The sequence below is a fragment of the Colletotrichum costaricense genome (assembly GCF_030867565.1).
Source record: "Colletotrichum costaricense strain IMI 309622 chromosome Unknown Scaffold_12.1, whole genome shotgun sequence".
Lineage (NCBI taxonomy): Eukaryota > Fungi > Ascomycota > Sordariomycetes > Glomerellales > Glomerellaceae > Colletotrichum > Colletotrichum costaricense.
The window spans coordinates 761,183-777,346 of record NW_026848241.1 but is presented as its reverse complement, the minus strand read 5'-3'; the positions used below and the strand labels follow the sequence as shown (position 1 = coordinate 777,346).

General features: G+C 55.8%; 6 protein-coding genes across 6 annotated transcripts; 3 read left to right on the top strand and 3 right to left on the bottom strand.

The window, feature by feature from the left end:
- Positions 1 to 1,427: 1,427 nt before the first annotated feature.
- CCOS01_11210 (cytochrome P450) lies at positions 1,428 to 3,387 on the top strand (the record flags this gene model as incomplete). The annotated part of the gene is made up of 5 exons (XM_060459363.1): positions 1,428 to 1,487; positions 1,592 to 1,742; positions 1,898 to 2,346; positions 2,404 to 2,636; positions 2,706 to 3,387. 5 exons carry the CDS (start codon positions 1,428 to 1,430, stop codon positions 3,385 to 3,387), a joined length of 1,575 nt encoding a protein of 524 aa, XP_060310095.1.
- A 721-nt stretch (positions 3,388 to 4,108) lies between these two features.
- CCOS01_11209 (uncharacterized protein) lies at positions 4,109 to 4,570 on the bottom strand (the record flags this gene model as incomplete). The annotated part of the gene is made up of 2 exons (XM_060459362.1): positions 4,109 to 4,364; positions 4,428 to 4,570. 2 exons carry the CDS (start codon positions 4,568 to 4,570, stop codon positions 4,109 to 4,111), a joined length of 399 nt encoding a protein of 132 aa, XP_060310094.1.
- A 128-nt stretch (positions 4,571 to 4,698) lies between these two features.
- CCOS01_11208 (uncharacterized protein) lies at positions 4,699 to 8,869 on the top strand (the record flags this gene model as incomplete). Its single annotated transcript, XM_060459361.1, has 6 exons — positions 4,699 to 5,133; positions 5,189 to 5,362; positions 5,421 to 6,069; positions 6,677 to 6,964; positions 7,029 to 7,225; positions 7,277 to 8,869. The coding sequence occupies 6 exons, from the start codon at positions 4,699 to 4,701 to the stop codon at positions 8,867 to 8,869; spliced, it is 3,336 nt and encodes a 1,111-aa protein (XP_060310093.1).
- Positions 8,870 to 9,428: 559 nt separating this feature from the next.
- Positions 9,429 to 9,834, bottom strand: CCOS01_11207 (40S ribosomal protein S20; the record flags this gene model as incomplete). Its single annotated transcript, XM_060459360.1, has 2 exons — positions 9,429 to 9,513; positions 9,572 to 9,834. The coding sequence occupies 2 exons, from the start codon at positions 9,832 to 9,834 to the stop codon at positions 9,429 to 9,431; spliced, it is 348 nt and encodes a 115-aa protein (XP_060310092.1).
- A 683-nt stretch (positions 9,835 to 10,517) lies between these two features.
- CCOS01_11206 (CUE domain-containing protein) lies at positions 10,518 to 12,598 on the top strand (the record flags this gene model as incomplete). Its single annotated transcript, XM_060459359.1, has 2 exons — positions 10,518 to 11,701; positions 11,755 to 12,598. 2 exons carry the CDS (start codon positions 10,518 to 10,520, stop codon positions 12,596 to 12,598), a joined length of 2,028 nt encoding a protein of 675 aa, XP_060310091.1.
- Positions 12,599 to 12,633: 35 nt separating this feature from the next.
- Positions 12,634 to 15,401, bottom strand: CCOS01_11205 (uncharacterized protein; the record flags this gene model as incomplete). Its single annotated transcript, XM_060459358.1, has 2 exons — positions 12,634 to 14,321; positions 14,372 to 15,401. The coding sequence occupies 2 exons, from the start codon at positions 15,399 to 15,401 to the stop codon at positions 12,634 to 12,636; spliced, it is 2,718 nt and encodes a 905-aa protein (XP_060310090.1).
- Positions 15,402 to 16,164: the final 763 nt, after the last annotated feature.

Genomic DNA, 16,164 nt, shown 5'->3' with positions numbered 1-16,164 from the left:
ATAACACTCCAAACCCCCACACCTCTTCAAAAACGAGCCCACAACGAGTCAAATCCTCCAAGCCCTCAAGCCGTTGCCAAACGAGTAAACCGCGGACCTGGAGCGGAATTCCTCCCCCGCCATCCAACTTTACCTTCTTCCCCCGTCTTCTCCGCAGGACCCGCAGCGGTGACGGCCGCCGAAAGCCGAGCCCGATGCATTTCTCTCACCAATGATTCGTCCAGTGTCTCCAATTTCTCCAAATCCTCGGGAAAGAAGAAGCCCGTCGGGAAAGAGGATGTTCGGGAATGGTGCAAGACAAGGTTTCGAATGTCGGGAAAGAGTACCAGAGCTCGGCAAAGAGACAAGAAAAGGCCAAGAGGCACTCTGAGCAATGAGGGTGACCCTTACTCACCGCGCATGGGAATGTGTAATCGCCTCGTCTCCGGTTGGCTCACATGCGCACTTGCGAAACCTTGCTGCCGGGGGAGCGCCATGCCATCCACATATATTGCATTCGTGTGGCTTTTGGCGGGCTTGGATTGGGGCGGGGGAAGCTTGCCGGGTGGGTAAATAGCAGATGCGAGATCTTGGGGTAGTATGGACCTACTGCGTAGGGAACCCATGGCAGGATGGCTATCTACGGGCTGAACGAGCCGGGGAGAGAGATGGGAACGCAAAGTCTGGGGTAAGCAGGTATTGCGGCGTCACCAACGAGATCCAAGTCCGTCTGCTCTCAACCTCCCTTTCTCTCTGTGCATCCCCGCGAGTAGCCGCAGCGTTCCAACTCCCGCTTTCGAAGGCCACCCGAAGCAGGAAGGTTGGGCGGGCGCAAGCGTGATAAGACGGACCTGCGCCCTTGCCCGCCTCTTTTCTTACGGGCACACCTAAGTAGGTACCGGTATTGGTAGTAATCCATGCCAGGCACCTTAGGGCAGGTAAGACGTGTTGCGCATGGGGACTGTGTCACTTGTTACAGCTGATATTTTGGCGCTGGCACAGTGCCTCGTACTCGTCCCGCCTATTGTCATTTCTACAATTTCGTGTCCATGGAGGCCCGCCCGGTCCTTGCGGCGTGGGGTAAAAGCGCACACCCGCCAGCGCCGTCATCCATTCCCGTCTTGGACCGTGGAAAGCCGATGGGTAGCAGGCCGGGAAAGGGTTAGGAGCCGTGTAAGACAGATAAGAAGAGAGGTGCACCCCTCCTTCTCGCCGGGAGACACGGATGAGACGTGAGGTGAAATTGCTGTGAAGAAAGAAAGAAAGCTGGAAAGACTTCATCGGGAAAAGGACCGAACTTGGTGTTTGGCATACTACTATATCGAACTATATTCACGGCTTCGTGAGTGTTTCACTGCTGTGTGGAGGTTACCCACAACGGCGAGAGACAAACGGCTGCTGCTTGACATCACCATACCGTTGAATTGAGAGGAAAGGAAACAGTGAACATGGATTCAAGTCATCTCTGGGCCTGGCTAGGCCTCGCCGCCGTGGGAGGCGTGCTCTATGTAAGTTCATCAATGTCACCATTTACGCCAAGAAGCGGCTCTACGAAGCCCCAGCTGCGTCGGCAAGAGAATGGATGGACCCGATCTGACAGTCAACGATATAGGTCGCTGGTATCGTCGTGTACCGCATCTTCTTCCATCCTCTGGCAAAGTATCCAGGACCGTTCATCGCAAAGGTCACGGATGGGTACCAGCTCTATCACGCCTGGAATGGCGATAGACATCTCGACTTCTACAAGCTTCACAAGCAATACGGTACGTCACTTACCCATCTTCAGCACCCTCCCCATTCATCCTTCATACCCTTTGAAAACCGGGGGAAGACATTGCCAGAGTGAGCAGAAGAGGCTGGCAGGACGGAAAGAAGAGAGACAGGAGCCATGGGGACACCATCACTAACACCCTCGAAGGCAAAATCGTCCGCTTCGGGCCCAATTCAGTTTCCTTCAACTCCGCCACGGCTCTCAAGGAAATCTACGGCTTCCGCTCCAACGTCGGCAAGGCAGAGTTCTACAACGCCTTCGTCCACCCGGCGCCCAACACTCACAACGCCCGCGACAAGGACGTCCACGCCCGTAAGCGCCGCGTCCTCGCCCACGGCTTCTCCGACTCGGCCATGAAGGAGATGGAGCGCTACATCATCGGCAACGTGCGCTCCTTCACCGCCGAGATTGGTCGCGGCGCGTCCGCTGAGACAAAGGGGTGGTCGACGCCCAAGAATATGACGGACTGGTGTAATTACCTCGCCATGGATATCTTGGGAGACTTGTCGTTTGGAAAAGCGTTTCATATGCTCGAGGCGCCGGATAACCGGTTTGCGTTGGACTTGATCGCTGCGGCGACCAAGAGGCATCTTCTTGTGAGTAGACGTTGTCGACGGAGTGGTCTGAAAGGAACATGAACTGACGGACGACAGTGCGGTACCATGCCCATCGTCGACAAACTCAAGCTCGACAAGCTCCTCTTCCCGACCATTGCGGCTGGACGCGCGCGGTATATGGCCTACAGCAAGGCGCAGCTGACGGAGCGGACGAAGCTTGGCGAAGATACGGATCGACGCGACTTCTTCTACTACCTCCTCAAGGCGCGTGACCCGGAGACTGGACTGGGCTTCTCGACGCCAGAGCTCTGGGGCGAGTCGAACTTGCTGTAAGTTCATACTACTCCTGGCCAATTTCGAGGCACAGAGATATGAGCCAAGACTGACACACAAATCAGCATCATCGCCGGCGCCGACACCACGTCAACAGCCATGGCAGCGACCCTCTTCTACCTTTCCCGCAACCCTGCGGCGCTCCAGCGCGCAACAGCCGAGATTCGCAGCAAGTTCTCCGAAGTCGAGGAAATCCGTCAAGGCGCGACAATCAACACATGCACCTACCTCCGCGCTTGCATAGACGAAGCGATGCGCCTGTCCCCCTCCGTCGGTGGCCTGCTCCCGCGTGAGGTTCTCGCAGGCGGCATGACCATTGACGGCGCGCATATTCCCGCCGGAACCGTCGTTGGCACACCGCACTACACGATCCACCACAACGAGGACTACTTCCCCTCAGCGTACGACTACGTTCCCGAGCGATGGATTGTCGGCGCGGCAAACCCGTTGTTTGGGGGCAGAGAGACGACCGAGGCCGACACGGCGAGGGCGCAGAGCGCGTTTTGTCCGTTCTCGATTGGAGCCAGAGGATGTATTGGCAAGGGGCTCGCGTATGCTGAGATGTCGACCGCATTGGCGAGGACGTTGTTCTTGTACGACGTGCGCAAGGCGGTGGGCGTACTTGACCCGGCTGAGGGACGCGCAGATTTGGATGAGGGCCGGAGGCGGGTCTCGGAGATGCAGTTGTACGACACATTTACGAGTATGAAGGATGGACCGTTGTTGGAGTTCAGGGCGAGGGCGTGAGAGCGAGGCCGGAGAGGTCGACATTGTTGTTTCTACCGAGGATGGCTTGGTTGAAGCTGGGGTCAGACAACCCCCACTGCTTCACCTTCGAAGCTGCTAGTTTGTGAAGTTGTCGTCATCGAGCGTCGAGAGAATCTAGTAGCACGTGTCAGTTGATTCTCGTGCATGATGAGAACCAATAATGGCAGAGAATCCACCTCCTCGTTCCAAGGTATCGCGGTGGAGCCAAATGCTGGTGAGAGTTCCTCGCGAGAACTCGTCCGTCCGAACTTGCGCGCCATTCAGATCGCTCGAAAGCTCTCCCCGCTTGCCTGTTCCCCCAACTGCCACATTTAGTCTTTGTGGTCCGGCTCTTGATCGGCAGCGGGCATTTCCCTGTCAGGCACGTCGTCTCCGCTATTGTCTGTTTTCTTTCGTATCTTTTCAGACTTTGTTTCGTTCGGCTTCCGGGGATCACGGAGCCGGGGTACGGTGAAAGTTCTCTGCTCCACTCCCATGCAACATCAACCATCCAAACTAGTATCTTGTGATGGCGCAGAACCGGCCGATTTGGGGGTGCTTGGGCCGTTGAGCGGTTCGATGATGAGAGGGGTTCGGAGTGTGGGGAACACCAGCACTACGTAGTAAAGGCATCAGAGCTGGGGAGCCGGGATCCGTCGTTTTCCCCATCGGCATATTCGACAAGCGATGCGGGGGCGGGACGCAAGAATCTGTCCAGGCTTCAGCTTGTCTCGAAGAAGGCGGGAGCCGATCTCACACCGTCCGGCACAAGCTTGCTGTTCCTGGCGACAATCATCGCCTGACTCTCTACCGTCCACTCAATGGTAAATCTTGGACCCTTGGCTTCCATTCCCAAGAGTATGTCTGCCCCGGCTGTGCTCGTCTTCTCGGGCGAAAGCCGCCCCCGAGGTTCGTCGCTACCCTGGCAACTTGGTATCATGACCTGAGGGAGTACCCGAGAGATGCCCCGCTGCGGCCTGAGGGAGGCGGTCGAAGACTAGTCATGACAATGGCGACCGTTGATTCAAGGAACGTTGCACCCTCCCAAGGCTAAGCTACTGCCGCCAATGCTCGTGATGTCAGTGTCGCGTTCCTGGTCTGGCTGCAGGTCCCGCTCTCGGTCCGTGGGATGAGGTAGCAACGGCGAGTGCTCGATTGGAGCGGGAATGCTTCCGAGCTGCATGCTCTGTGAACTTTTGAGGTCGTATAAGATCCCAATGGTTCCCGCAAGATGATGCCATTGCGACCTTCTCTGTAGTGATAGCTCCCATCTCGGACGCGTCGGTTTCTCAGTCAAAACTGCCCGACATCATGAAGTTCTTCACCTCCCTTCTGGCCGTCGCCTGCTCCGTCGCTCCTCTTTGCGCCGCTCTTCCCCAGGCCAGACAGACCAGCTGGCCCAATGGCCCGCTTGTGACGAACGGTCGCTGGGCGGTGGATGCCGCTGGCAACCACATCCAGTTCGCCGGCACCAACTGGCCCGGCCACGGCGAGGTCATGGTCCCAGAGGGTCTGCAGTTCCTCTCCGTCGAGGGTGTCGTGTCTAAGATCAAGAGCATCGGCATGAACGCCATCCGTCTGACCTACGCCATTGAGCTCGTCGATCAGATCTACGCCAACGATGGCAAGGACATTGACATCAAGACGGCTTTCATCAACGGCCTCGGTGAGACCAACGGCACCGCCGTCCTCGCTCAGGTTCTGGCCAACAACCCTTCCTTCACGGAGGCGACCACCCGTCTCGAGGTAAGTTATCAGCTCTGCCGCGACATTTGACACCCGCTGACACATAACCCCAAAGGTGTACGATGCCATTGCTGCCGAATGCGCTAAGCAGGAAGTCTACATCCTCCTCGATAACCACATGTCCACCGGCAAGTGGTGCTGCTCTGGAAACGACGGCAACACTTGGTGGGGAGACCGCGAGTTCGATGCCGCCAAATGGGTGCGCGGCCTGACCTACATGGCCAACCATGTAAGTGAATCGAAAGAAGGCAGAATATTGTTGAACCCAAGCTGATAACCATCGCCAGGGAAAATCGTGGACTGCTCTCGTCGCCATGTCTCTCCGCAACGAGCTTCGCGAGGCCACGGATAACGCCGAGCTGGTTGCTGCTTCGTACAACTGGCAGGATTGGTACAAGTACATCCAGGAGGGCACCAACGCCATCAACGGCGCCAACCCTGGCCTTCTCATCTTCCTCTCTGGCCTCAACTACGACACTACCGTCGCACCCGTCTTCCGCGGTACTGCGCTGACACCCGGTAACGGCACGTTCCAGCTCTCTGACTTCCAGGGCTACGCCGACAAGCTCGTTCTCGAGATCCACAACTACGAGGGCTCCATCGGCAGCTGCGCGAGCTTGAGCAACAACCTGTACACCAAGGGCTTCCAGGCCATGAATGCATCGGACCCTGTGACGGTCAATGTCTTCCCCGTGGCGCTGACCGAGTTTGGCTTCAACATGAACGACAATACATACCTCAACACGTACTCGACGTGCCTGGCATCCTACTTGCCCCAGATCCAGGGCAGCTTCTTCATCTGGGTTCTGGTGGGTAGCTACTACATCCGCCAGGGAACGCAGAACTTTGAGGAGTCGTGGGGTCTGTTGAACGCGGACTGGTCTGAGTGGAGAAACCCCAACTATGTTGAGCAGCAGCTGAAGCCCATGGTTGCTGGTGTTATTGGATAGATGGATTCCACGGAGTAGCTATGACCGATTTGGAGTAATGAAACAATGATCTCGATTCTTGATTTGCTTTTGAATATGTGACTCGTATGGAGAAGATTGTGGCGTCGACGAATTAGAAAAACGCTGTCCTTGCGAAAGCGAGGTAAAATGCTTGGCTCTCAATTCCTAGGATTGGTAGAATCGATTTTCGGTGGGACATAAAGGTGAAATTCAAAGGCCGGGAAGATCTTGTTGATGATGAAAGCCGATTAAAGAACTCCGAGTCATCTTGATTCGACCAAATAGATGAATTCGAATGCTTCTTGAGGAAGTCAAGAACTGATGTTGAATGGTCCTGGTGTAAGTGCACCTGTCTGGACCAGAGGAGGCAAGGACAGTGCTTGCGCTTTGTCCACTGCTTACGCACAGTACGTATTTCCCATTGGCTTACCACGGCGCGCTAGGGGCACGCGCCGGCAAGGCTGAGAAAGGCTGCCAATGATTTCTTTCTCGACGCCCAATCTACGAGCTCTGGAGATTACAAGAGCTTGATTCTTTGTCCACCGTCGAATCCCTGGCTAATCTCAGCTCTTAACACGTACGAAATGACATAGCCGCTGTCATCACGCCATTTGCATTGCGAAACCGCCCGATCAACAACCAGAATGGTAGTCTGCAAGTTCTACGAGCAGGGGAACTGCAGGTACGGACGTACGTCACTCGCTGTGCACCCATCATTATCCCGAGGGGTCTCGATCGCAAACTCGGATCGAAGAGGCTAATACGTGATATCGTAGAGAATTGCCGATTCGAGCACCCACGGTCGCAAAATAACAACCGTTTTGCAGCCTTTGGCCAAAACACAGGAGGAGGATTCAATCGAGGCGGCAACAACAATGATGGTTCGCCCAAACAATCGCGGCTCCTAGGAGTTTTAAACGAAGCATTCTACTCACATGCGACCAGGACTTCCATATGCGCTATCAAAGGAGACCATTGAGAAAGACTTGACGTCGGAAGCGCCACAATGGATCTTGTCCGCTTATGGCCCCGGCAGGGACGCTCCGGAACAGCTCTTCGGAGGCAACTTGCGCGAGCAGAGTTTTGAGGAAATGAGACTCGTTCACATGATGGCGGAAGCTTCTGGAAATCCCCAGCAAGCGGTAAGTCACCTTATTCAGGTCTACAGGTCTATCAGCTGACGGAATCCAAAGCTCAATCAAGCACAAGAGCTATACCAGCAAGCCCAACAACAAATGAAGACGGCGGTGGGCAACCTTGACGGAGCTATTCAATTCATCATTTCTGCCGAGCAAACGCACCCCAACAGGATAGACATTTGCAAGCAAGGCACATCGCCAGGCGGGACTACAGGGGAGTTTGCGGTTGGAAGACGGGGCGGCGCTTCTTCACAGCAGAACCCTTTTTCGTCAAATTCGAACACAGCGACGTCAAACCCATTCTCCTCTAACAACACGAACACGACTTCTGCCTTTGGCGGCGGCGGTGGAACTTCAACAGGGAGCGCCTTTGGCCAGACTGCGACCCTGGGGCAACGTGCGAATCCCTTTGGCGCGCCAGCTTTCGGTCAAACATCGCAGCCATCGCAACCGACTTCAGCATTCGGTCAACCATCACAACCTACGTCGGCGTTCGGTGCCACGAGTAGCTCCGCCCCAGCCTTTGGGCAAACATCGCAACCTACATCCGCTTTTGGACAACCCAGCGCGCTGGGAGGTGGCACATCGGCTTTTGGCCAGGCCTCAGCCCTCGGTCAGAAGCCCAATCCCTTCGGCGCGCCTGCGTTTGGGCAGCCGGCACAACCAGCAGCGGCATCAGGGGGCAGTGCCTTCGGCCAACCATCTCAACTTGGCGGAGGCGGCAGCGCTTTTGGCCAAGCAAGTGCTCTTGGGCAGAAGCCGAACCCCTTTGGAGGCGCGACGAGCGGTGCCAGCCCGTTTGCCAGCGCCGGCAGCAACAATACATCCAGTCCATTTGGTCAGGCTTCGCAGAACACGGCCAGTCCCAGCCCCTTTGGACAGCCCGCGCAGAATACGACACAAAATGCCAACCCTTTCGGGGCTCCAGCCCAGACGAACCCAAGTCCGTTTGGTCAGCCAGCACAGCCTGCGACAACAAGTGCATTCGGACAACCGGCTCAGACTGCATCTTCCAGTCCCTTCGGTCAGCCTTCTCAAGCGCAGCCGGCGGCGACCAACCCCTTTGGAGCGAAAACCGATGCGCAGCCCAGCACCTTCGGTCAACCGGCGGCGACTGCTCAGCCTACGCAGCCTGCCAGCGGATTCGGACAACCAGCTCAGCTTGGCCAGAAGACGAACCCCTTTGGACAGAACAATGCGTCCCCGTTTGGCCAGCCGTCCGGTGGCCTCGGAGCAGGCGGATCGGCGCCAAACCCATTTGGAGGGCAGACCGCTGCACCAGCTCCGCCCGCCGCGCAACAAGCGGCGGCGCCTGGGAGCGGGCCCTACCCGCCGGGGAGCTCGAGGCAGCATCCACCAGTGTCGAGCTACAGCTCCAAGGACATGAACGGGCGGTTATCCAATTGGAAGGGCAAGCCCGTCACCTACCAGGGCAATCTGCCTGGCATTCGAGCCTTCAACGGCGCGTGGACGAGGATATGGTTCCCGGATGGTCCGCCAAATTATTACAAGGATACTGAGCTACCCGACGAGTTATATGATGACAAGTCGAAGCAGCAGTGGCAGTCGTTTACGCAGACTGGCAAGTTTGAGGGTCTTATGCCCGAGTTGCCTCCTAAGAGAGAGTTCTGTCTCTGGGATTTGTAAAGGGGGTGGGCGGGAACAGAAGCGACGATGCAAGGGCCAAAAGTGGTCTATCTGTACTTGTGTAAAGGGGGCTGGCATTACACGGCGTTGATTTCAAAAAGGATCAGTTGGTGACCGTGGGTTTGGGTATCTGGCTGAGCATGTGATATTATTGTGCTCATACTGCGCTCTAGTTGGGCACAATTTCCCAAACATTGAGTATCTTCCTCAACATCCTGACACTCGCAATCCTTCATGCCCACCGCCCTTGACTTCACATGCAATATGGCCAAGATCACAGTAGGTACTTCAACTGGGCTTCATGCATATCCATACGACACATCACAATAGAGGAACTAAAAATGGGAGGTCATCAGTTGATTCGGGTGGTATCTAGACCGCCTCACTCGTCCCGCCGCCTTTGCATAGCTGCGTTGAGGTGTAAAACCTTTCGGCCAGCCCTCGTCGCTGGCTTAGCGAACGCAGCATTCCCAAGTCCGAAGCCCATACCGTTTCGTCCCTCCTACAACAACAACTCGTCTTTACAACATTTTTGTTTCGGGGCTTGGATACCAATCGCTTATGCGGCAATGGTGACCTCGACCTCGACACCGGCCTCGATGTTGATGATGATCTGCTTGACGATCTCGGTGGGGGCGTTGAGGCTGTTCAATCATTAGCATTCTCGCTCCAATCATTTTATGCCAACAGCGAAAAACTCACTCAATGAGACGCTTGTGGATGCGCATCTCGAAGCAATCCCAGGTCTTGGAACCCTCACCGCAAGGGGTCTTGCGGGTGGTGACCTTGAGGGTCTTGGTGGGCAGGCGGACGGGGCCGGAGACACGGAGGTCCTTTGACTTGGCGCGCTCAATGAGCTCGGCGCTGACCTTCTCGAGGGACTGGACCTTGCGGGAGGAGAGGGTGATGCGGATCTTGTGCGTCTTGGGCGCCTCGCCGAAGTCCTTGTCCTTGTTGTAAGACATTTTGAAGTGTTGTTGAACGAAGAGGTTCGGTTGGGTGTTTGGTTAGGTTAGGGAGAGATTGAATTTCCTTCACGACTCGAACGGCTTGGTTGCGGCAAAGTGATGAAGGCTGATGATCTTTTGGGCTATCTGAGAGCTTGCAGTGGGAGGGAATTGCGATCGCGAACTTTTTTTCGTGGGGTTTGGGAAGTAGGGCTTTACCGAGTGTTATGGCTAAGCCTAGGTAGGCCTAGCGCAGAAACTGGGACCTCGAAAAAAGATACGTATCTTCTGAGCTGACCATTTGCGGCGGCAACAAGCAAACAGGCACAAGAGAAAGAACGAACCCCACCATGAAGGTACCCACTTCCGCATTCGCAGCTCCGCCGAAAGCTCACTGCATGGCCCGGCTGGGGAGAGGCACCGACGTCAATGAATGAATCATCCGGCGAGATCTGAGAGAACGACATCTCACGGCCAGCCGCCTCACTTCACCTCATCGCCACCTCCGAGCGCGTTACCAAAACTCACCAGATGCGCAATTACGACCCGACGTTGAGCTCTTTCTAAGAGCATTCTGCTATTACTGCATCCCGCGAGAGAATTCCTCACATCCCTGAGAGCATCTTACCCCGCCAGTTCCAGCGCACATCTCACATTAGATCTCACTCACCATCTCACGAAACCCCAGAGCTCCAGCAATCATGGCAACCTCCCTCCCGCCCCTGGCCCCCTTCCCCACGCCATCGTGGCGCGCAAAACTCACTTCTCAAGAATGGGAAGCCCTCCTCGAAGCCTGGACGGCCCTCACGCAAGCCTACCTCGCCCTCTCAGATAAAGACCTCTCCCGCGCCGCCGTAAAAGAAGACGCCTCCATCCCAGCCTTCCTCTCCTCCTTTACAACACAAGTCGCCGAAGCAGGACCCTCACCCATCCTAGGATGCTCCTCCACGACATCAAAGGCCCTACTCAGGTCGTCATTCACACTCACATCCCGCCTCCTCACAAACTCAACAACACCACCCCCAACACCCCTAATCACAGCCCCCTTCCTCTGCGCCTTTTCAAGACTCTACCGCAAAAATGCGCCCACCACCCTCTCAAAAGCCTTCCACCTCCACGCCAGCGCCCTCGAGCACCCCCTAGCAGGCCTTAAAAAGTCACTCGCGCAATCCATGGAAGCAGGTCTCAAAGCAGACCTCAAATCCCTCGAGGCCCGCCTCGCGAACCTGAACCATCTACTCCACGCCTCCCCACACGCCGCATCCTTCTTCCTCGCCGGCTCAGACTTCTTCGACGGCCTGGTCACGGCCTTCAAGATTACGAACCCGCCGCTGCGCAAGGTCCTCGTCGCGACGATGTACCTCTGCCTGGTAGGCCTGACGGAGGGCGAGCAGCCTCGCTTCGGAATGGTGGCTGACGTGCTGTTCTCTTTGAAGTCCGCTGCAGAGACGCATAGGGTTGGCCCGTTGAACGTGAACGATTCCCTCGTGGCTGAGCTCGTCACCGTCACGCCGGTGCTGAAACAGCTGTCCAAGAGGGCCGAGGAGAAGGGCGCGGCGTCGACGGCGTTGAAGTCACGGATTTCAGCGCTGGAGGGATTCAAGAAGCCTGGTGGCGGAATGATGCGGCCAAAGAGGCTCGTGAAGAGGAAGGTCGACAAGGGCAAGGGCAAAGATGTCGCGGAAGAGGGACAGGTTCAGGCGGAGTTGCACATGCACCGGCAGAGTCAGATATCACTCATTCAAGATCTGTTTCCGGATCTGGGGTCAGGGTTCATCTCGAAGCTGTTTGACGAATACGGTGATAATACGGAGATTGTTACGGCTCATTTACTAGAGGATTCATTGCCTCCGCACCTTGCGGCGATGGACCGCTCTGCTCCGTTGTATGTTTGCTCTGTTTCTTTACTTGACTATGGTAAGGCTGACGATATCATAGATCCCCCACGTTGGAAAGAAGGAAAAGCCAGCTTGAACCTAGACCAACGCCGCCGCAGTTACCTGAACGCCACAATGTGTTTGACGACGATGAACTCGACAGACTGGAGCTGGACGTTTCTAAGCTCCACTTTGGAAAGAAGGGACCCGAAAAGACTGCCGACGACGTGCTCAAGGACAGATCGACTGCACCAAACAAGGCAGCCATCTTATCAGCACTCGCTGCATTCGACTCCGATGACGACGAACGTGACGACACCTACGACGCAGACGATGTTGGAGGCACGGTCGACAACGCCAATGAAGAGGCCGACGGCCAGAAGGATGCCAGCGAAGAAACACTGTACAAAGCCTTCCAAGCCGACCCCAGTGTATTTGACAGGCAGGCTACGACAAGGAGGGGCCAGGCGAGAGGAAAGTTGAGAGAAGAGACTGGCATGACGGATGAGGCCATTGAGGGTTGGGCACTGATGCTGGTGAGGAATCCGGGTCAAAAGCGACGTCTCGAGGCCAAGTACAGCGGCGCCGCTGCATTCACCGGTACTCAGACCGAGATTCTGTCAACGGCATGGCGAGCTAGTCCGGCTGGCTCTGGCGCAGAGGACTCTGAAAATGGTGGTGGCAGCTCCTCACGGGGTGGCGGAGGCGGCCGTGGACGAGGAGGTCGCGGCCGTGGTGGAAGAGGAGGCGGAGGCCGTGGAGGCGGTAATGTGGCCGGTCCTACTGGCGAAAAGGAGACCGAGGCTGCGCGGAGGAGAAAGGAAGCCAGCAAGAGCTCTCGGGCAAACCACAATCGCCGCGATCAAAGAGCAAAGAAGATGGCGAGAGGCGGATTCCCTGGCTAATACCGGAGATATCAATCGGCCTCGGAATAGCATAATCAATGCAATCTTTGCCTCTTGGTACTATGACTTGAACTTCGTGCCAATGGAACTGCGGCTGCTCGCTTGCTGGAGCCGCGTTCTGTCGTCCCCGTGAAGTCGTCTCCGTAGAGATCCTCTGCGCTCAGGGTCAGGGCGTACGGGCTTTTGATATCTACGATACCTGGGGTACCTGGTTGTGGCGTGAGGGAGGATGGGTGAGCGCCGGAAGGTGACATGATACTGGTAAATGAGGACCCGAGTTCCTCGAAGCCAGAGGTCCGGGCCCAGAGTGCGTGGTCCTTTGGTGTCGCCAGCTCTGATGTTCCACCAATCGACGTCAAGTCTCCGTGATCGCCTTCGTTGTGCCCGATCATGGACCGAAGTGACTCGCGGGAACTCCGTCGGCTGTCGAGGTAGGTTCGTAGGTCGTAGCACTGTCGACAAGAGGGGTAGACTGGATAACATTCTGATTCATCCCGATACTGCGGGAGCTGAGGTCGAGCTTGCTCGCCACATCTCTCCTGAATATCATCAAATAGATCGCCGATGGGAGTGAAATACGTTACGCGAGGGCCGCTACCCCAATATCTATTGCGACCCCAAAGCTGGCCGACCAAGGAGTTACTCTCAGCGTCAATAATGGCAGCGCCGCTGTCGCCCTCCACGCCTATGCCTCCGCGAATCCACCCTTCTTCGTCGTCGTAAGGGCACGGCTCTTCGATAAACCACTCGCGCGTGGCCTTGCCAGTACCATTCATCTCGGCGCTGACGTACGCTGGAATGTCGCAGACCTCGCCCCTTTGCTGGCCAGATGTTCGACCCGTCGACACTACAGTGGCACTTGGCACAACGGCGCTTGTTGTCTTGATTGGTGTTTCTTTGAGAAGAGGCATGGTCTCCGAGGGGAATCGGCGGAGAATATTGGCTTGACTGGTCTTGGAAGCGACGAGAACCCAATCAGTCGCGATAAGAGGGGGCTCCTTATCGCAGTCTTCCCAGTAGGGGTGATGTGAAATGCGAGTCGTCTTCAGGTCGAGTCCCGATGTGGCGGCGAGGCTACCTAGAGCAAAGTCTGTCTCAGGCAGCGTATCGTGCTTTTCTTCTACACAACGGGCTCGGTCGTTGGGGGATGGGTGTTGAACGATGACCGACTTCGAGTTCTGGTATGCCTCCACGAAGGGGTGGAAGTTGGCAAGCCAGTAGCTGCCGCCACCGATGAGCAGACAGGGTCCTAATGTTGACGTGCTTTCCTCGAACTCTGCACCGCCTTCGATACCAATGCTGTCGCCCATGCACGGGTCTTTGAAGTAGTATGGGTTCTTGGCCATGCAGATATCATCAGGCATCTCCTTGCTCAACCCTCTGGCCCAGACACTTCGTCCAACATAGCCCTTGAGGAAGAGTAACTTGACGCCGTCTCGATGGGCTTCGGGTAAAAGGTCCCTGACGTGTACTGCAATAATGATCTTACGAGCTCGCGAGGGCAATTCGCCTTCAATTGTGATGCGGATTTGCCGCGTGCCTGGTGTCTTACCGCGAGGGGCGTCGATGCTGTGCTTGGGGCCGCACCATTTTGGGATGAACTCGGAGAGAAATGGTAGAACTGCATGCTCCCACACTAAAGGGAAACTCGCGTTATTGAGCAACTGTGTCAAGAGAGGCCGGGACAAGTCGCTTGGGCTGTCGGCTGCGAGAGAAGTTTGGCCTGCCGATGTCAGAATACCGGCCTCGTGAGTTGGAGTTGGGATCAGTCACCTTTGCGTGCTCTTTCTCTTCTATACCTCCTCTCAACAACATCCCTCAACTTTTTTCGACACTTCTTTTTGGATACCGTGACGGAAAGTATCTGCTTTAAAGCTCGTTCCTCCAAGCTATCTTTCTGGAATAGTCCTGGGAAACTGCTGGTATCGTGAGACGAGGATGGCATAGCCATGGTTTGGGCGAGAGGCGTCGGCTTCGAAAGTGGCTCCTTCGATTTCCCTTTGAAATTGCCCTCGGTATCTGGATGAGCACATCTTAAATGACTCTCAAGGATCTGTTTGGTCTGGAACGAGCTCTCGGTACATCCAGGGGCCGGGCAGACGACGAGATGCTCCAGCTTGACGTGCCAGGTGAGACCGTCCTTTGAAGAAAAGCTGGGTTGTTCGCAGCCTCCCCAGTTGCATGTGTGAGTGTGGACCGCCTTGAAATGGAAGGCCAAGTCTTGTTCTTGGTCAAAAGTCTCGTCGCATTGGTGGCCCAAGCAAATAAAGCGGCTTTGAGCTCTGGCGGTAGAGGCGGTAGAATCAGTAGACCTATCAGCGGCACCTTGAGTTGTGGAATGCTTTGTCGAGGCAGTGCTTGTAGTCGGCCATTCATACGGGAAGTCAATCTGTGTGGGTGATACACCGGAGCCAGCAGATGAAGGCTGGGAGACAATGGAAGAGGAAGAATATGTGACGCTGGACACTGTGCTCAATGCTGGGGGAGGGGGCGCCTGCGCAGTAGGCTGGAAGAAGTTGAACGCAAATGAATCGTCCATAGGCAGGGCTTTCCCGAGCCTCTGATCTAATTGACCGATTCCATGGCTTTGGGACCAGGCGTTATCGCCGTAAATGGAGGGCCCATGGTAGACGTCCGCGGAGGAAGAGTCCTCGGCAGGCGTCCAGTAGGGCGGAATTGAGGCAAACTTGTCAGCATCTGATGGGGCGACGCCTGCAGCGAACAAAGCTCCTTGGTGGGTAGGCGACTGTCGTCGAACCCTCTTCGGTGGTGGCAGGTTGAATATCTCTCGAGGAAGCGGCATGGTGAGAGATGACTTGGTGGTGTCGTCTACGGTTGACTTACACCGGCCGCCGAGCCAGCGGATACTGCGAATGAACCACGAAGGATGGACTCAACGAAAGTCAATTCGTGGACATTTGATGTTGGAGATGGTTATAAGGCAGAAAGAGAGAATTCAGAGAGCAGTGAGGTAGCGGGCGGGCGAGGAAGAGGCGAGCGGCCTCCAAGAAGCGGCGGCGGCAGGCGGGTGCGGCACAGCTCTTAGTCTGGTTGCCTGATTTGATTGCCGCCTTTCGCCAGCCTATTGGCACTGTATGTTGTGTGCAAGTTCCACCCAAAGTACAGTGCTAAATAGGTCGCATACTATGTGGATTAGATCGCCCCTCACTCTCACCCTCACTCTTATTGAAGATGGCGAACCACCTCATTCACCATCAATGAACATTGTGAATGTGTAGGATTCATCACCAGACAGCCAGATACTAGAGAATGAGATGAGAATTCACATTTACATAAGAAAGCTTTGGCAAAGTAATCTCCTCATCTGGTCTCACGTAACCAGCTTCTTGCAGACGTCTCACTTTCTTAGTGACCCGAGCCGACGAGAGGTTGAGAAAGGCTGCCGAAGAGGCCAAGGTCTCGACAACGCGGGAGTGCTGTCTTCTTTCTAATACAGAAAAAACTCTGCCTCAAGGATCGAACAGCCTCAGAGTGTGTAGATTGGCTCACTTAATACACACTGGGCTCATGTCCCCTCAGGACCTCCGTGTTACTGGCCCCCCCGC